General features: G+C 39.8%; 1 protein-coding gene across 2 annotated transcripts in view; it reads right to left on the bottom strand.

The window, feature by feature from the left end:
* The window catches only part of ADGRB3 (adhesion G protein-coupled receptor B3), a 1,058,998-nt gene that overhangs the window by 93,994 nt on the left and 943,577 nt on the right, over positions 1-21,427 (bottom strand). Inside the window, exons 22-25 of one of the 2 annotated variants that reach the window (XM_044289463.1) lie at positions 20,318-20,384; positions 17,714-17,799; positions 5,018-5,116; positions 4,473-4,644 (exon numbers count right to left, since the gene is read on the bottom strand). In XM_044289463.1, coding sequence (XP_044145398.1) covers positions 4,473-4,644; positions 5,018-5,116; positions 17,714-17,799; positions 20,318-20,384 — 424 coding nt within the window. The remainder of the gene's footprint in view (positions 1-4,472; positions 4,645-5,017; positions 5,117-17,713; positions 17,800-20,317; positions 20,385-21,427) is intronic. The other variant, XM_044289464.1, reaches the window with a different exon arrangement.

The raw sequence follows: 21,427 nt of genomic DNA, 5'->3' as shown, positions 1-21,427 counted from the left end.
CCAGTGCCATCAGATCAGCCCCTCCATGTCCCTCACTCCCCCAGTGCCATCAGATCAACCCATCCATGTCCCCCACTCCCCTAGTGACACCAGATCAGCCCTTCCATGTCCCCCACTCCCCCAGTGCCACCAGATCAGACCCTTCATGTCTCCCAGAGCCACCAGATCAGCCCCTCCATGTCCCCCACTCCCATCAGATAAGCCCCTACATGTCTCCCACTCCCCCAGCGCCATAAGATCAGCCCCCCATGTCCCCCCCAGTGCCATCAGATTAGCCCCTCCATGTCCCCTACTCCCCAGTGCCATGACTTCAGCCCCTCCATGCCTCCCACTCCCCCAGTGCCATCAGATCAGCCCCTCCATGTCCCCCAGTGCCATCAGATCAGCCCCTCCATGTGCCTCAGTGCCTTCAGATCAGCCCCTCCATGTCTCCCAGTGCCATCAGATCAGCCCCTCTATGTCCCCCAGTGCCATCAGATCAGCCTCTCCATGTCCCCTAGTGCTATCAGATCAGCTCCTCCATCTCCCCCAGTGCCATCAGATCAGCCCCACCATGTCCTATACTCCCCAGTGCCATTAGATCAGCCCCTCCATGTCCCCCAGTGCCATCAGATCAGCCCCTCCATGTCCCCTAGAGCCATCAGATCAGCTCCTCCATCTCCCCCAGTGCCATCAGATCAGCCCCACCATGTCCCATACTCCCCAGTGCCATTATATCAGCCCCTCCATGTCCCCTACTCCCCCAGTGCCATCAGTCAGCCCCTCCATGTCCCCCACTCCCATCTGCCCCTCCATGCCATCCATTGCCGGCTGTCCCCCTTTAGTGCCATGTCTCCAGCGCCAGTGAAATAAAATAATTACCTTACCTGTATGGGTTCCCCTACAGGCCGCTCCTTCCTCTTCTTCTCCGCGCGCTGCACTGGATCCTGACGTCACACAGTGTTGGGTCATAGTGCAAGCTTATGTGCACTATGACCTGACGATGTGTCAGGATCCAGTAGAGCGCGGTACAGGCCGGCGGGCAACCACAGAGCGGTAAGTAATAGCAATCGCTTTACTCCCACTCCTTGGTCACATGACAAATTAGCATTGAGGATTTTTTTGTGTCGAATTACTCGATTCAATCGAGTAACCGTTTCAGCCCTAGTTACAAGTATGTTTCCTATGGAGTCACAGCAATAAAAACATTGTCAAGTGGAAGGCAAAGATTATAAATGGTAAGAGATCCTTCCTTGATACATATTTTTAATGTCCAAGTAAAGGTAGAAAAATAGTCAATTACATAAAACTAAGTTACGCAAAAGGAAAAAGATTGTTGGTGAGAAGTTACCGGCTGCACCGACCCCCTGTCCTCACGAGTGTTGTGCCTACATATGCACTACACCAGAAGGTGAGCATAACTTTCGATGTTTTGATTCATATATCTATAACTGAACTTATTACCCTATGAGCGCCTTCCTATCTTTTTTCGCCACTATCGCTATAAAACTAAGTTACTAATGATGAGAAAATGAAAATATAATAATAATAATAATAATCACCAGTAGTCATAGAAATAATAGTATTACTATTATTATTCTGTCTCCATTCCACTTAAAAAAAAGACTTTGAAATCAGCTTTATGCAAGTGTTAAATGCTTACATTGATATTAAGAGCTGAAGCTGCTTTAACGGTAATATCAATGTAATTAAGTAATCTGCATATTCTATATAAACTTTAATATAGAGTTTTCCACCTTACTGGATTTATGTTTGGCATGGCAAACAACTGTCTCAGGCCATCTGTGTACTTTTCAATTGTGCCAAACCAGGTATTCAGAGAGTTCACTTAGCAAATTCTAGGCTTCAAACCAACATTTACATGCCAAAAATTTTGCTGCTAGCTCTACTGATGATTCCATACTGCAATGTCCTCTTCCTTTGAAAGAATAAGTGAGATCATTTATCAAACTGGTGTAAAGTAGAACTAGGTTAGTTGCCTATAGCAACCAATCAGATTCCACCTTTTATTTTAGACAGCTCCTTTGAAAAATTTAATTTGGAATCTGATTGGTTGCTATGGGCGACTAAGCCAGTTCTACTTTACATCAGTTTGATAAATGACCCCAAATGTATTTAGTAGTTTGCCATATAACGAATGGTTTGCACAAAATATACCAGATTTTTTGTTAAATTATCTTCCAAACTTGGATATTTTTTAATATGAGGGACAAAGAAGAGATAAGCAAATTTCTTTAAATTAATTTTGTGTCTGATTTACAGAATTTTTCAAAAAAGAGAGACAATTGGCCAGCCCAGGGATGGGCAAACTGTGGGCTCTCCAGATGTTGTAAAACTACAACTCCCAGTATGCCCAGTCTACCTACAGCTATCAGCCTACAGCAGGGCATGATGGGATTTGTAGTTTTACAACAGCTGGAGAGCCGCAAGTCTGTTTTTCTTCCAATTGAATGGGAAAACTACGTTTTCTGCACCACCTGGTATAAAATAGGTATTCAGAGTCAATAGATAGTATTTCGTAGAGACCATAAAGCACAACTTGGATAATAATCAAGCCAGAATCTGCTGAGTGATTAACCTTTATCAGACTACCACAAAATTTGCTTTTCTAGCTGAGAGGCCTTTGTCAGGGTCAGGGAAATATTCTTTCTCAATATGGAGAGAGCCTAGTATCGTGATGCACTCTCAATTTTGAAAGTAAGCTAATTTGCCTATATTTGGGTTTCTGGGAAAGAAATTATCTTTACTTTCAAAAGAAAACAAACAACCAATCTGATGACAGCAGATTTGCTCATTTGAATATATTTTTCACAGAAACCAAGAGCCACGTTGCCTAGCCTACAATACTCCTCATGCATACTAGGTGCTCTCCATGGTGGGAAAACGTACCCTTCTAGACCCCAACCAAGACCCCCCAGTTAGTGAAATAACTTTTCTCTGCTCTGGGGTAATTATTTGGAAGATGTGTCTAAAATTAATTAAAAAAATGTAAGGTTCATTTGAAAAATTTGGGACAAAGTTTCAGGTGCTGCACATCTCGTATCTTCACAGCATATGCTGTGCAGCACCTGAAACTACAGATACTGGAAGCCTGTGCTAGCATTTCTGCTGCGGTGTTGCTATCAGTGTGTGAAGAGTGGGAGAAGAGGGTTGCATTGACAATCCAACACAATGGGCAGCACACTGAACACATTTTATAAGTGGTCAGAAACTTGTAAATAACTCATGAAAGAATAAAGTTACGTTAAAACCAAGCACACCATTGTTTTTCTTGTGAAATTCCCAAAAGGTTTGATGTGTCACATGACCCTCTTCCTATTGAAAAAACAAAAGTTGGATTCAAAATGGCCGACTTCAAAATGGCCGCCATGGTCACCACCCATCTTGAAAAGTTTCCCCCCTCACATATACTAATGTGCCACAAACAGGAAGTTAATATCACCAACCATTCCCATTTTATTAAGGTGTATCCATATAAATGGCCCACCCTGTATAATACCATAACTATATTAATTTTCATATTTCTCTGGCATTAAGTAGAAGTGATCAAAATAGAGAGGAAAGCAGTTACCCTTCAACACAAAAGCAAACTATATAATTATAAGTCTATAACCTGTCTATTGAAGAATCTCCAACATTTGAACTGCCTGAGTCTTGTCCTTGATCCATCTTGTTCCTCAAAAGTGAATCCTTATATTCTTAAATGGGTGTTCCAAGATCCTCAGGATAAGTCATTAATATCAGATCAATGGGGGTCCAACACCCAGAGTCCCTGCTGATCAGCTGCTTAGGGAGGAGGTGGCACTCCAATGAATGTTGTGGTCTCTTCATCAAACATGGCGCTGTCCATTGGATAGTGGACATGCTTGGTATTGCAGCTCATCCCCATTCACTTGAATAGGGCTGAGCTGCACCTAGGCCACTTAATTGATGAACGGGATGTCACTGGCCGAGAAATAGCCCACAATGCTTACTGGAGTGCCGCTGATCAGTGAGGGTCCCAGGTATCATAATCCCTTTTAACATTTTGCTATGTTCTTTTGAAACTAGAGATGAAGATTGATATTGACTGAAGTGATATTCTTTCAGTATATATTTTCCTTTTAGTCTTTGAAGATTACATTTTTAGATGTTTTATGTACATCATAAGAGCAAGCTTGCTGTGTGTTTTTAACTCCATCATATAAATTTAAAAAATGAAGTTTATTCTTTTTCAGAAGTATTGTTTGGATTAGGTGAATCATGATTTATTCATCCCATGTAAAATTCAAATAAGATGAAGAATGGGAATTGACTAACTGCATTATTTGCTATTGATCTACTGTATGTTATAGCATAACAAATATCAAATTTGAAATTGTGTCTTAGTAAAAATCTAGGGTGGAAGATTTAGTTACATTGATAAGTAAAGCTGGTGTGCAGCAGAAATTGCGAATACTAATAAGGTAAGCAAGGAAAAATGATGTTCTCACCTCTCTTCGTAAAATGCAGTGGACCATCACAATGACAAATCCTTGTAATGAATCAAATACTGCAAAGAGTATCTGAAACAATATCGATCTTTTATCTGTCATTGCTAGAACAGCTGACATCCATGTCAAGGCCAGGAGAGGGAGGACAACACAAGAACTCCAAAGGGATGCCCTATTCAGACAGAAATATTTGTTTGCTGAACCAGATTGTGCATTGCAACAAAATATGGTACACTAGTTATTAACATTAACAGCCAACACCCTTCAGTGACAAGAGGACCCATGGATAATAGATATATGATACTTAACAAACTAGACCAGACCATCATGCTACTGAAGGGATTATTGCTGATGCAAATGTTTTTTTTTACTTAAAGGAGGTTCTTAATTTAATACATTTATGCTAATGTTTAAAAACAGGAAAAGAAAAACAGAACAGAAAAGGCATTGTATTATTATTAGAAGAACACAAATTGCATCAGGCTATTTTCAGACATGCACGGTAAAAGATTTGTAACAAGAAGATGTAAATGATTTAGACTAACATGGCATTACTGGCGGTGGTGGCTGACAAAGCTGTTGTTGAAACTACTCCACACTTGGCACATTTGAGCGTCAAACCGCTATGAGGCTCACTCATCTGACTGCAAACAAACAGAACACCCACAAAAAGAACAAAGTATTCAATTTTCACCAAAATAATTGCTGCTGTAGATTTGTAGTTTAAAAAAAAAAAAATAAGATCTCATGCATACGTGACACGATGAATGCATTGATTTGTTTAATAATGGGATTTTGTTTTGTAATATAGATATCGAAACAAAAGTTTGTGACAATCACTACGAATACAAGAAGGATAATTTCATTCATGCATGCAGAGACTGTCTTTATTAACAAATTGGGAAGTTCCCATTTTGCTAAAGTACTATAAAGCAGTTGAATATACATTGAGCTTAACAAAAGCAGGTGCTAAATCAGACATATGATGACCGTCCTATATTCAGGCTAATACAGTCCATTTAATGAAATGTTGTAGTGTTTGGAATAAATTACATATAGAGTGTAGTACAGGTAAGAACATCATATCTAATTATGAATGTAGCTAATTATTAAGTGAATTCATGCTTCAATTTCACGGTTATAATAGAAGCATAGCCTGAATGTAAGATTTAAATGAATGAAATTTAATGATCTATTTAGTTGAATATGATTATTGTTTGATAAACAGTGCAGAAGCATCAATCAAGAATTTAGATATAAAATAAACATTCTAATAAAAATGTATAACAAATGAATATATTTATTTACTCATATTCACTCCTACAGGACAAACCACATAACTATAGCTATAGAATACATTTTTTCCAACCTGCAATCCTTATTATATATTCTTAATTCCTACCTTTGAGATATTGCCTTGATTAGTGGCTTTTATAAGACAGTTGTTTCTTGTCTTACATCAGCTGTTACTGGAAGAATCTGCTCAGTGGGGAATATAACCTGTGTCACTTCCTACCGCTACAAACGCATTTTATAAGTGTGTAATACGCAAACTGTTTGACTTAATTGGTACTTTCAACAAGTATTTTTTATTGTACTTTCCTCATTATAATTGAATGATTAAAATTCAATAATTAAATAATAAAATAAAATCAGAGTAGAAACTGTTGTAACTAATTAACCCAATGTTTACTGTACATAATACCAGATTAAAATGTGCCACACATTTATCCAAATTTCTGTTACATGACAGTAGACCACAGGTAGCTTATTTTGTGAATTAGATCATTGCAAATGACAAATAATTGCTCTCTACAGGGAATACCTTTGTCTCTAGCTAATTTAGGCACTGGCTAATTGTGTCTAGTTTTACAATTTCTTTATGAAATGTAAAATCTACACCAAGAAACAAATTTTCAAAGACTGCCAATCAAAAATTAGGTATCTTTAAAGCAAAACATATTTACACATGATCATTGCTTTGATACAGGAGAAAACACTCCTACTACAAGTTAAAGGAACATTGGCACACTGAATTATGCCTGGTGAGGGGCCAGAGGAGGTAGAGCATGCCACATGGATTCTCTTTTTGGTGGTCTACAGATCCATGTAATGCACCACTTCATCATGCCCTATACTAGGGATTATCCAAGTGTAAATGTTTCATATGCATGAAGATCTATGGAGTGTGGTATAGTTCTGGAGGTACCAAATTCTATGTGCTGTCCTGTCTGGAGCCAAAGCTCCCATGAGAATACCTTCAAAACATACTGTAGGTTGTCATTTCTTCACAGTCTGAGCCTCTGTGTTCCTTTGTGTTAAGAATCACAAATGAGTTTACAAATATCATTGTGGGAATTTATCAGGCCCTGCACTCCAGAATTCTGTCTTTAAAAAGTGGCAAGATACTACTTTGTAACTTTTAAGTTGTTGGGAAATTAGGCATGGTTAACCTATCAAGCTGATTGCAGTCAGATTTATAAACTATGACCCTTTCAAAAAGTCAAAACAAGGGGTGGCATAGTAAATGGAGTAACATCTAAAGACAAAAGTCTCAGACTTAAAGATGCAGCAAATGTATCAAGCATCATTTGAGATTTGATAAGTTTTATGCAAATGACAGCAATACAGACTCCTTTTATAAACTATCGTTTAAGGGAATTTTGATATAACAAAGTAACTGGTATTCGAAGAAGGATAACAGCAAATCTCTAGGGTGAAGAAGACAGGTGACAAAGAAATACAGTATCCATAGCAACAGACTTAAAATTCAGTGAGCAAAAAAATAAATATATAATTACACTGTAGACATTGCTTATATCTAGAGCGTATTGATGGTCTCTTGTTATAGAAGAATAGAAATATAAAATATGTCCATTTATTGTCTCACAGACAAAAAGCTGATATACAAATATTTAAATATTGGCAAATAATGTATGTTCTTTGAACAGGTGGATGGTGGGATGTGTTGAGATCCTTAACCTTTTCGCTTTACGGCGCTGGAACGATGTGCTAACATGGCACCCGCTCGAACGTGCAGCGGGCGTCATGACCGGAAGACAGCAGAGACCTGTGGCTAATTACCCTGACTGGCAATAATGCCAATCGTGGTAATTAAATGCTTTAGATGCCGTGATCAAGCAAGATCACGGCAACTAAATGCACAAAAACCGATGCCTGTGTGGCCAATTCGGTTATATCGGTGGTTTGGCTGAACACTCTCATCCTTGCTGATAAGGCTGAAAGTGTTCATGCTGCAATTCTTATTTTGGCCACCAGATGGCAGGCCAGGATAAGAAATGAGAAAAGTTGACTGTAAATGGAAAATATAAAATCCCTGATAAACCAAAAAAAAAAAATATATATAATTCATAAACTCATAAATGAGGCACAATTTATTTTTTTAAAAGTTAAAAATGTATTTAAAAAAAAACTATATAAAAGTTTAAATCAACCCCCTTTCCGTATAATAAAAAAATAAATACCTAAATATTTAGGCATACCTAAATATTTATGCCCATACAATTAAAATAGAAAAAAAAAATTCCAATACGGAGAATTAAGTAATGGAAAAAAAGGTTAAAAATGGCCGATTTGCCATTTTTTCATTGCTTCTCTTATACAAATAAATGTAATAAAATGTGATCAAAAAGTCACACACACTCCAAATTGGTATCAATAAAAAGAAGTACAGATTGTTCTGCAAAAAAAAAGAGCCCCTAAACAGCTCAGTAGACATAAGTATAAAAAAGTTATGGGGTCAGGATATGGTGATGTAAAAAAAATTAAAAATCTCTAAGTTAAAACTAAGTTAAAATTTATTTTTGAACTATTTAGACATAAAAAACCTATACATATGGGGTATCGTTGTAATCGCACTGACTCAGAGAATGAAGGTCATGGGTCAATTTTGGTGTAAACAAAACGCTGTGGGAACAAAACCCGTAAAACGGTGGAGGGATTGCGTGTTTTTTTTTATTCTACCCCATTAAATTGTTAACTACATTTTATGCCATAATTAATAGGGGCATTAGAAAGTACAACTTGTCCTGCAAAAAATAAGCCCTCATACAGCTATGTTACTGGAAATATACAAAACTTCTGGCTCACGGAAAATAAAGAAGAAAAATGAAAAAGCAAAAACGAAAAAAAACCTCCCATAGCCAGGGGGTTAAAACTATTCTGACTGGCTTAACATTTGTCAGTTGTTTTAGAGAAACTGTAATAATACATACTTTTTCCATGCAATTATACAATGGAGAGTCAAACATAAAACCCCTCAAATGTTCTATCATGATGTGCTGTAATTAACAAAACGCTGACCGTAAAATAACATACAAGAAAGCTTCAATGTAAAAGAAAAGAATGCTTTGATAGTGAATTTCTAATGTTGCAATTATACTTTGACTCCCATGAAAAGAACACCTGACATCAATCTGAAAATTCATTGAATTTGCCAAACAATTATGATTAATAGCTTCTGTAGAGCCTAATAAAAAATAAAAAAAATGTAAAAGAAAAGGGTGTTTAACAGTTTAATTTATACACAGTTACAAAGAATTAAAGGGGTTGTCCGGGTTCAGAGCTGAACCCGGACATACCTCCATTTTCACGCAGGCAGCCCCCCTGAATTGAGCATCGGAGCAGTTCATGCTCCGATGCTCTCCTTTGCCCTGCGCTAAATCGCGCAGAGCAAAGGCATTTTCAGGAGTTCTGTCGACGAACTGGGCTCCCCATGGGGCTGCCAGGAATCCCAGTGACATTACCAGCACTGATAGGCGGGCTTTAGCGCTGCCCTAGCCAGTAAAATTGCTAAGGCAGTGCTAAAACACGCCCATCAGTGCCAAACACACTGCCGGGTGGAAGCTTCTGCACGCAGTGTGTTATTGTAAACAAAAGAGCACATACCTGCGCGATCTAGCGCAGGGCAAGGGAGCGCATTGGACCCTGAGATGCTCCGATGCTAGCATCAGGAGGGCTGCCTGGGTGGAAATATGGCTATGTCCGGGTTCAGCTCTGAACCCGGAAAACCCCTTTAAGGTATTGTGATTATTTATCTCTTAACTACACACAATACATTAGGATTAGTGTTGATCGAGCACCAAAGTGCTTGGGTGCTTGAGTACAACACTTTGGGATGCTCAGGTGCTCTACAGAGCACCCGAGTGCAATAGAAGTCAATGGGAGAACCAGAACATTAAACCAGGCACCCCATGCTCTGAAGAGGGGAGGGTGTCTGGTTCATAGGAAAAGGTAAGAAATTGATGGAAACACCACTGAAATGGTTCGGAAACAGCATGGGGAGGATGTCTGGATGCATCTTGGGCTCTCAGGTTGCTGCTGGGAACTATGTTGTCCGAGTAGTACGGCACTTTTAGACTGACTATAATACGCACAAAACCAAAGAAAAAAAATCGATTTTAGAGGAAAAATTGTTAGGGAAAATTATTTCCTGTATATTTACTTGTATATAAAGTGCAAGTGTTGCCAAAAATTACAAGGAAGAGGCACTCTGATACAACCTGTATATCACATAAAGGAGCGCCTCATTCACATTGTGGTACAATTGTTCAGGTAGTGGGACTCCTACACTCAAAGCCTATGCACTAAGCGAAAGGGCTGCCAAAAATTACAAGGAACCGGCACTACAATACACCCTTTGTTACACATAAAGGAGGGTATGATACACACCCTTGAAAAATTATGATTGATGACCTGCTGGTGACCCTCAAAAACACTAGGGGCAAGGGCCTGCTGCTGATCTGACCATCTAAAACATTAGGGGTGAGGGTCTGCAACTGATCTGACCATCTAAAACACTATGGGCGAGGGCCTGCGGGAGACCCTCTAAAACATTAGGGAGAAGGTCTGCTGCTGAGCTGACCCTCTAAAACATTAGGAGCGAGGGCATCCTGATAAGCATGTTGATATGATGGAGAAGGAGGAGGAGGACAAGAAAAGGAAGATTGAACCATATACCCTTTATTGTGGTGGAATGGGTGCATAGGAATACAGTGTATTCAATACACCATAAAAGCCACATTTAAAGTGCCTTTATGTTTAGCCGCTTTTCTCTGGTGGAGTAGAGAAGTCAGGGGCAATCCAGACCTTGTTCCCTGTCAGCATTTTTAGTTGACAGGCGGATGCGCTTATCAGTTATTATGCCCCCAGCAGCACTAAATACCTGCTTTGACAAAACGCTGGCGGCAGGGCAAGCCAGCACCTCCAAGGTGTAGAGCGCCAGTTCATGCCACATGGACACCCAATAGTTATAAGACACAGAGGGATCACTGAGGACGCTGACATGGTCTGCTACGTACTCCACCATCTTCCAAAACATTTAACTCCTTGTGACACTAGGCCGCGCATCAGGGTGAGGTTGCTGGCGGGGTGTCATGAAACTGTCCCAGAGTGTTGCCCTGCCTCTGTTGGAACTGCTGTGTGTTCCCCTCATCTCCCCTCCTCAGTTGCCCAAGAAACTATGGACTCTGCTGCCAGCGTTGTCAGCTGGAAAGTTTTGGAGCAATTTTTCCACAAGGACCTTCTGGTATTCCACCATTTTGCTAGTCCTCTCCACCACAGGAATGAGAAATGAGAACTTCTCTTTGTAGCGGAGGTCGAGAAGGGTGAACAACCAGTAATCGGTGTTGGCCAAAATGTGTATAACGCGAGGGTCAAGTGAAAGGCAGCATAACAAAGTCAGCCATGTGTGCCAGAGTCCCAACAGACAAGACTTTACTGTCCTCATCAGGAGAGAGAATGACTCTCAATCTGCTCATCCTCTTCGGCCCATCAATGCTTAACAGATGGAATAAACCTGCTATGGGTACTACCCTCTGTAGCGGAGGCAACCGTCTCCTGCTCCTCCTCCTCATCATACAGTTCGCACTGAGAAGACGAACTGAGGGTGGTCTGGCTATCACCCTGTGTACTGTCTTCCCCCATTTCCACCTCTTCCACATGCAAAGTGTCCGCCTTCATTGTGAGCAGCGAGCATTTTAGTAGACACAGAAGTGGGATGATAACGCTGATAATAGCGGTATCGCCGCTCACCATGCATTGATTCCTCAAAGTTGTGTAAAACCTCACAGAGGTCAGAGATCCATGCCCACTCATCGCTTGTGAAGAGTGGAACTGACTGGAAAGGCGACGACCATGTTGCAGCTGGTATTCCACGACTGCCCTCTACTGCTCACAAAGCCTGGCTAACATGTGGAACGTGGAGTTCCAGTGCGTTCTCACATTGCACAACAGTCTGTGAGCTGGCAATTGCAAGCGCTGCCGCAGCGTTTCCAGACCTGTGGCAGCTGTAGATGACTTTCGGAAATGGACACACACGCGGCACACCTTCACCAGGAGCTCAGGAATATTGGGGTAGGTTTTTAGAAACCGCTGAACCACTAAGTTTAAGACGTGGGTATGGTATATGTGTGAGCTTGCCGAGCTCCAAAGCCGCCACCAAGTTATGGTAATTATCAGACACAACCATGCCTGGTTGTAGGCTGAGTGGTGAGAGCCACTAATCAGTTTGGTCTCTTATACCCTGCCACAGCTCTGTGGCGGTGTGCTGTTTGTCACCTAAGCAAATTAGTTTCAGCACAGCCTGTTGCCTCTTCCCCACTGCAGTGCTACACTGCTTCCAGCTACAGACTGATGGCTGACTGGTGCTGCAAGATGAGAATTCAGAGGTGGAAGTGGAGGAGGAGGTTGCAGCCACTAATGTAGGTGGTGGCGGAAATCCTGATGGAAGTAGGGCATTGGTAGCACCTGTGCCATCCCCAGGGTATAACTCGCTCCCGGCCTCCAAAACGTTCACCCAGTGTGCCATCAGGGAAATGTCGTTAAGTGGACCTTCCTAATAACTGTGTTGGTCAGGGCACAGGTGTTGTTACAGGACACATGCTGGTGTAAGGCAGAGATGGCACTCCGGGAAAAATAGTGGCGGCTGGGGACTGAGTGATGAGGGACCATCGCCACCATCAGCTGCGGAAAGCCTCAGTGTTCACAAGCCTAAATGGAAACATTTCCAGGGCCAGCAATTTGGAAAGGTGCGCATTTAGTGCTATGGCCTGTGGGTGGGTGGTTGTTTGGGTATTTGCCCTTTCATTCAAAGGACTGAGGTATGGAAAATCTGTACACTGCGCTGGGACACAGAAGTGGATGTGCTATATGATGGTGCTTGCTAAGGTCCAGGTAGAGGGCGGGAGGCATCCAGGCCTGCGTCTTGGACAGGGGATTGGCCAGCACGTAACACAGGGGAAAGGGAGGCAGTGGTGTGATCCGCAGACACCAATTGTGGACCCGGGCGTTCGGCCCACCTATTAGGGTGTTTTGATGCCATGTGGTGGATCATGCTGGTGGTGAGGTTGCTAGTGTTCACTATCCTGCTCATTTTTGTATGGCACAGGTTGGAAATGACAATTCTTTTATCGTCTGCACTTTCCTAAAAAAAGCGCCAGACTGCGGAACACCTACCCCTTGGCAAGCAAGATTGAAGCAAGGGGGTGCTCCAGGGAACAGTCGTGGGCCTGTTTGGTGTGGCCCGCCTTCTCCCTTTTGCCACCCCACTGCCTCTTCCAGCCTGTTGCGGTGCTGTGGATCCCTCCCCTTCTGTACTGTTGTCCTCGCTCAGCTTGCCACCTTCCCAGGTTGGGTCAATGATTTCATCATCCACCACCTCCTCTTCCACTTCCTCACTCTGGTCATCCCCCTGACTTGTTTACGTAACAAGAACCTCAATTATTGACAACTATGTCTCATCCTCATCATGAACCTCTTGAGACACTAATTGCCGTTGACTTATTGGCAACTGTGTCTCATCATCACCATCCACCTTGTGAAACACTAATTGCCGTTCCCCACCGTCATCTTCTTATGACTATTAATGCTCAAGAGTTTGGGAATCAGTGCACAAGATCTCCTCCGGTCCCTCTTCAAGCGGGCTTAGAAGAGAGGGCCAAATCAAGGAATGGCGATGAAAAGAGCTCCTCGGAATGTCTGAGTGTGGGATCACTTGTTTGCCAAGACTCTCCATGGTGGGAGAAAGGAGGATCAGGGTGAGGAGTCTGTTGACCAGACTCTTGGCTACTGAGACTGGACTTGGTGGAAGACAGGGTGGTGCTTAACCGATTGGAAGCATTATCTGCTGCCATCCAACCGACCACCTAGTCACACTGGTCTGACTTTGAGAGTGGTGTCCTGCAGCCAGATAAAACAATAGTCCTTAAAATGACTTTTGGGTCTCTAACACCTTTCAAGACTAAACTGTGCCTAAAAAAAAAAAAAAAAAAAAAAATCCTGTCCCTACACTATCTGTCCCTTCTGCTGCAGCTCGCCCTGACTAAGAGTAAACTGAACCACGTGTTATCGGTTGCTATATAGCACCCAATGATGCATTCCAGCCTGCCAATCAATGTAATGGCAGTAATCAACATGGTTACGGCATTACAGTGAGTGCCAGTACTTCGCCGCACGTTTATTGGCTAAAAACGTGCGGGGAGGAGACTCGAGCATCGCAATTGAGTACCATCGAGTCAAAATGGTGTTCGGCTGAGCACGCTCACCCAACACTAATTAGGATGACTGGTTCCATTATTTTTATTTAAAAAAATTAAAACATTAAATATTGAAACCTCACTTTTGTAATAAAGTTAACTTTTATTTTTAGGTTAAATTAACAAGCCCATAAAACACTAAAAAAAAGGTAAAAAAATTGGAGGAACGGGTGTACGTCCACCGAAATTGTAAATAAAGCAAATATAGTTTAGGACGTTAGGATTAATAAGCAAAACAAAAAAAGTTTATTAACGATCAATATTGAAAACATAAAGGGGTATACAACCGATAAAATGTAAACCGGGTCAGAGAAGTAATATTGGTGATTCACTATATTAGTATCAATGTGGCGCCGAGCAAGTACTAATTGTTCGTGACACCTAAATTCATCGCATGAGTTTAATCACATAGTCTGACCCAAGAGCCAGAGGTATAAGCCATACATGAAATGGACCACCTAGGGTTTGTAAGTGGCCAGCAGGGTATGTAATGCCACAATCACAGCTGTAACGGGGCTCCAAAGGCGCACTTGGTCTCCCATCAGCCGCAGACCTGCTGCTTAGCTTCGGGAGCAAGGATCTGTGTTTGGCCTCGTTCCCAGGGCGGCTTTGCTAGCTGGGAGGCTCCCTGCTCCTAGGTCTGACTTGAGCACCGAGCTGATCACTCGGTGCTCGACTTGCCTGTCTGACGATCATGTAATGCTGGCCACGTCACATGACCCTCACTCCCCACTATAAATACAGGCAACCTGCTGGCTACAGGTTGCCTGTGATTTTGGTCCCTTAGGCTGTGTATTATTATTGTTATTTAGCTTACCTTTGGATTTGACCCTTGATCTGCTTCCTGACACCTCCTCTGCCTGCTCCCTGAACCTTGACGCTACCTCTCGGATTTTGATCTCAGCTTGCTTTTGGATTTGTCTCTGTCTCTTCCTTCGTACTGACGTGACCTCCCGGACTGACGCCGGCTAGTTGACCCGCCTCACCCTTCTGTTTTTGGTGGTACCTTGCTAGTTCCACCTCTCTGTCCACTCTAGTGCTACCTTTCATTGTCTGTCCGCTTCCCTGCTGTCTCTATCTCTCTGCTTGCACTTACTCAGGTCAGGGACTGTCGCCAAGTTGCGCCCCGTCACCTAGGGCGGGTGGTGCAAGTAGGCAGGGACAGGGGATTGGGTGGCAGCTCAGGGGGTGCACCTCCGCTCTATCTTTATACCCGTGATGCTACCCCGTGACACACAGCCCCCTATATGGTGGATCACAGAGGGCAATATATGCCAAGTTATGTCACAATAGGCACAACTTCACAGCAAGTACAGTGTGTATTGTACACTGAACTGATGAATGGCCTATGACATAAAGCCTCTGGACTCAGAAACATGTGTATTTAGTGCTCGGTACATAGATGTATCATAACACTACTAGAGGGCAGTTGTCGCCCAGGAGATGGCCGTGCACTTAGCCATCCGCTCAGGACAAAATAATTGGTGACTTAATGAAGCCAGTATTGATCAAGCAACTGATATGGCTCATACACAGCCAACTATCAGTGCAGACTGGCGTAGGTGTGAAAGAAAAAACAGGCTCAATTGGAGGTGTCCCACTCAAACCAGTCGAAAAAACTCATACACAGCCAACTATCAGTGCAGACTGGTAAGAGTAGCAGTAAAAAAGGCTCAACACGTTTCTGTGCACCTAATTAGCGCACTTCCTCAGGAGCCAGAGTGGCCGACTCTCATACTAGAGAGTGCTACTTAGGCAGGCTAAGTGCACGGCCATCTCCTGTGCGACAACTGCCCTCTAGTAGTGTTATGATACATCTATGTATCATCTCAGTCCAGAGGCTTTATGTCATAGGCCATTCATCAGTTCAGTGTACAATACACATTATACTTGCTGTGAAGTTGTGCCTATTGTGACATAACTTAGCATATATTGCCCTCTGTGATCCACCATATAAGGGGGCTGTCATTGTGGCATTCCATATCCTTGGGTCAGACTATGTGATTGAACTCATGCGATGAATTTAGGTATCACGAGCAATTAGTACTCGCTCATCGCCACATTGATACTAATATAGTGAATCACCGATATTACCTCTCTGACCCGGTTCACATTTTATCTGTTGTATACCCCTTTATGTTTTCAATATTGATCGTTAATAAACTTTTTTTGTTTTGTGAATTAACAAGCCACATAATCTGTATGGAACTGTTGAATGTCAATACATGGAATATTACAGCAGATTTTTGCGGTTTGTGAACCTACCCTTGGACACAGATGTTTTACAGATTTGGAGTAGTTATATGTTCTGTTAATTTGTAATAAAATTGAGGGTCCCTTTTGGTTGCTTCTGTATGTCTGTGTGCTTTTGATTTTATACAAAGGCATATGGCTTATGAATTTAGTGTGAATAAATGCAGGATGCTTTATTACATTGATATACAAAGGTGTTCTCCACTAAACAAAAAATCTTGGTGCATATAATGGAATTTGGAGTACTCATTTTTATTGTGTGCTGTAGTACATGGTCCATGCACATACTACTACAATGTGCCAAAGCTCTTGGACCAAAATTGGCATAATGACTTCATTTTTAAAAGGAACTATAATGGATACTGAATAATGGATAATGTTTATTTTATTTCATTGAGTTAACATGGGTCCATCAGGCTTCTTATCTTTTTACTGGACATAATAGATAAGCCATTTTGCGGGTCATACATTTTCCAGCAGTTGCATCAGGAGAAACATAATTACAAACTTACATACTATTCATTCTATTTTATGGCAAACCATGTAGTACATGAATGGGATGGGTCTTCTAGCCACTCTCTGCTTTGTTGGCTACTATAGGGGGCGTCTAAGTGACATAACCCCCTCCTTGACATCTATATGCCCTAATAGGATCTGTCATTAGACAACCCTTTTTTATAGCAACATAATTGTAAGCATACATACATTATTTGTATCTGTAGACATGACAAGAGGATGTATGTGCATCAGAGTTGAGAAAATGTTTTCTTAAGAATCAAAATTTGACCCAAATTTTTCTAAACATTTCAAATTTTTAAGAGAGAGAAATTTCAAGGCAATTAAAGCACTTTCAATTTGTGTAGAATACTTAAATTGAATCATATGGTAGATTTGGGCAAATTGTATCCGAAAATAACTTTAATAAATTCACTAATCTCTAATTCCCATTATACAAACTACTTTTTTTTATACAGTTTAGAACACTGTTTTCAGACAATTGAATCCATTCTGATTAAGTCTTTCTCTAGCCGATTACCAATATTTATTTTAATTACAATGTAGAACTACACATAAATCAAATTTAAATATAATTACTAAAATTAAAACCATGTTTTATTTGATTCACTCAAAAGATTTGATGGTCTCAATATTTAAAGTGCATATATCGCCTACTCCTCATTACACTGGCTATAAGCTGTAAATTAGTCATATTCAGATTTTACTTGTTGGCATTTCAGTTTATGATGATTCTGCACTAGTTTTTAACTTTTGAAAATTTCATTAAATATGTCTATAAACATGAATGAAATATCATCTTCTCAATGAGGCATGCAGCTATGTAACTACTAGAAAACGAAATTAAGAAACAATAAGCAGAATGAAAAAAATAATAATGTGATTATGAGTGATGACAAACATTCGGATGCAGCTTACCCTGCTCTGTGTTTAAGCTTTTTATCAAGGATACCATCTCTTGAAACAAGTTTATTAAAGACCAAAATTCCAATTACCATGTTGACCTGCACAACAAAAAGATTATTTAAACACAAACTCCATCGACAAATACAATAGGTATATAAAAATAAAATATAAAAAAAAAACATTTACTAATTCAATTATTGAACTTGTGTCATTTTGAACTAATAAAAATTTAGTTTATATTGAGTTTCCTGTCTCAGAGGATAAATGTTGTACTGTGTACATTTCCTTGCCTAATTCCTTGCTATTTGTACAATGTATATTAATTTTCAAGCTTTGTCTGTCAGATAGTTTGCAATGAAATATTTATAGACAAAAATAATATTCCAAGTAGACTTGGCACAATTTCTCATGGTAGTTTATTTCCATTTTAGAAATACAGATGTGCTGTTTGATGATCACACACCAGGGAATTTGATGCCTAATTTGAGCACTGTATATTGGATTAGTTTGCACATAAGATTTTGAGCAGCACAGTAACGTGATATAATACAATTTAAAATGTTCTTTATCACACCAGCTTTTGACACTGAACTTTTATGAACCCTTTTTTTTGAAACAACGTCTACTTCTTGGTGGAAGAGCCAATGATATTTCAAGATGATTAAATTTTATCTGCCATACTTCTTTATAGACAGACACAATGCTATATCAATGAAAACATTGGCGCCTCTGTTTTTTACATGCAATAATAGACACAGATTCTTAAAACATACACAATCTTTATGCTATTTTTAACATTCCAATGGTTCACATCCCAATAGATTTGATGGCCCCCAAAAATGAAATGTCATCCCTTTTCAATTAAGTTAAATTTATTTATATCAAAATGAATGTTTATACAGCAAGTAACTAAACCTTTGTTTTTCTTCCTCCTACATAATTTTTACTTTTTCTATTCATAATACAATTTACTATTAACAATTTTATTCTGTAAGTGTTAATATATGGATACTGAAAAGTTACAATCACTTTTCATTAGAAGCTTCCACCCACAAATATGATCAAATGTTTTCCTGATGCTGGGATCTCTATCAATGAACTGTTCTCCACAGAAGAACCCAGCATAAAGCCACTATGGAGGAAATTAGGCAATATTTTTTTTATTATTATTTATATATCCACAACATATACCATTGTAAATACAATTTGTAGTGGCTCTCCCTCTTTTTTTTTCCATATACCATTGTGCTTCACAATTGCTGCCCCCAGTAAAGCTCACAATCTAAATTGCCAATCAGAATGTCTTTGGATTGTAGGAAGAAACTGGCATAAACATCGGAAAGTCATACAAACTCCATGCAGATGCTGTCCTTGAACCTAGGCTCCAGTGCTACAAGGCATTAGTGCTAACCACTGAGCCTGCCCATGGTGCCTACTGAAATTAATAGGACGTATATGTAATGTATAGGCTTAGTGAATTCTCCAGAAAGACAGGAGAGGGATTTGCATACCAATAGATGTCACATTTACAGTATATGAGATTGCAATTCTTACACTTGAACCTACTAAAGATGAGCAAATTGATTCTAAATGAATCAAATTCAACACGCATTTTGTAAAAATTGTAATTACTTTCTAATCAGAACTTTTGGAATTCAATTCATGTGAATTTTGTGAAGTAAAGATAAAGCGAATGTGAGAGGGAGAGAGAAAGGTGAGAGACTAGAGAGAAAAATAAGTCCCACATTTTTGTGGCAGTACTTTTAATATACAAAATTAGTGGTTTCTAGAGATGACAAATCAAATTTGGTTGATTCGGTCATCTCTAGGAACCACTAATTTTGTATATTAAAAGTACTGCCACAAAAATGTTTATTCTCTGATCTGTTAGAAAGGTACATGATGTAACGTGTAGAGAAGATAATCTTCTTATTGGTAACTGCATTTGTGAGTGATAACCTCCCTTCTGATCTTCAGTTATGTCATGTGACCAAAACGCTGACTTTCCCAATAATACAGTATCTTATGTGTGGACAGGAAGTCAGTTTCTCTATGTAGTCCTATGGGAGTCTCAATGTCAGTCTCATAGGAATAAATGGAAAAGTGACTTCCTGTCCTGTGTCAGTTGGAGATCAGAGTGCTGGTCACATGACACAGTTGAGGATCAGAAGGGAGGTTAAAACTCACAAATACAGTTACCAGTAAGTTTACCTTCACTACAGTTTGCATCATGTACCTTTCTAGTAGGTCAGAGAATAAACATTTTTGTGAGTGTGATTCTTTAAGGACTTAAGAACATTTGCAGTATTTATGACAGACAATATAATAGTTAATGCAAGACTTCATTGACCATAAAACCATTCTTAAAAAGATACACATATTATTTCACCTTTCTTATTATGGAGAAGCATGCAATTGCCTATTATTTTTTGTAAGTAAACCAGTGGTGATTAATATCAATTAATTTAATAACAAAATCAGTTAAATAAATGTACTTCAAGATAGGGAGTAGTTGTTGAGAAGACACCGAACATTAGAAGTTAAATGTTTGGGAGTGCCAAAAAGATAACTAAGAAAACTAGACTAAACCAAGCTAAAAATAAATGTTCATTTTACCAGGACAACAGCAGCAGCAGGTCCAACAAAGGCATACAGAAGGCCTCCTTCAAGTGACAACCAGCAGCTGCAAATTGAATTAACAAAGGAAATTATATAGTATGTAATAAAACTTTATGCTTCTGCACTCAGTTTAACTGTCTATTTTGCAGTCCTATTTTCTTTGACTCCATGGCTATGCATTTAAATACCAAGCCCATAACAAAGATCTGAATTAAGTATTGTGCATCCTTAGTTAATCAATTAAGATTAGAATCTTCATAATAAGGTAATTTTATATTAGGTTGGCTAAAACAGGCTATATATCCCATAGACACTAATGTACTTTAACATACTTATTCATCCATGATGCTTTAGGAACCACCTATGTACCGTACCAATGGTGACCTTTTATGATCTCTGATTTAGTCAAGAGCAAGTACTGTACCCTCACTCCTCTTTTGTAATACCAGGATGGAAGATTGATTTATATGATTAATGAGCACTTCCATTGAACATAATCTGTTACTAGCTCTCCTGAGGAAGCCATAAATAGACTAATTCTATCAAAGATCCATTATGTACTATTGCTGCTGTAAAAACTGACTATAGTGTGGGCTTCATTAATCTATTACACATGTTTTGTTTAGCAAGTTAATTTCACTTTATATCCAGTCATTATACTCTTTGGGCCAATTGTCTTTTGTTAATGCTCTACATGCAGTATAGATGATATACATGTATAGATGATTCTTCCAGGTACATGCTGCACTGAATGTACATTAGAAAGAATTAGGGAACTTTTTAAGAAGGGGGACTGGTGACTGACTACGCACTCAGACTCCTAAAACTTGTTTGTAGTCTGTAACCTTAGGAACATAGGTGTTACAGACTAAATTGTAGAATCTTTTGAATCAAGACTATTTGTAACTTAACTTAATTGTTATATATTTTGAATGTATTGGTGAAAAAAAAATTCAAACATGTACATACAATGACCATCTAAATGCTATGCAGGTGAGGCATAAGCTTCTTTACTATTCAGTGGAAATCTGAACTATAGAAAATCCATTCCAAGTTAATTTACTAATTAACTAAGAATGGTTAAAAAGACAGTAGATCTATATCAAC

The sequence above is a fragment of the Bufo gargarizans genome, chromosome 4 (genome assembly GCF_014858855.1).
Source record: "Bufo gargarizans isolate SCDJY-AF-19 chromosome 4, ASM1485885v1, whole genome shotgun sequence".
NCBI lineage: Eukaryota > Metazoa > Chordata > Amphibia > Anura > Bufonidae > Bufo > Bufo gargarizans.
This window is presented reverse-complemented; position numbering and strand designations above follow the sequence as displayed.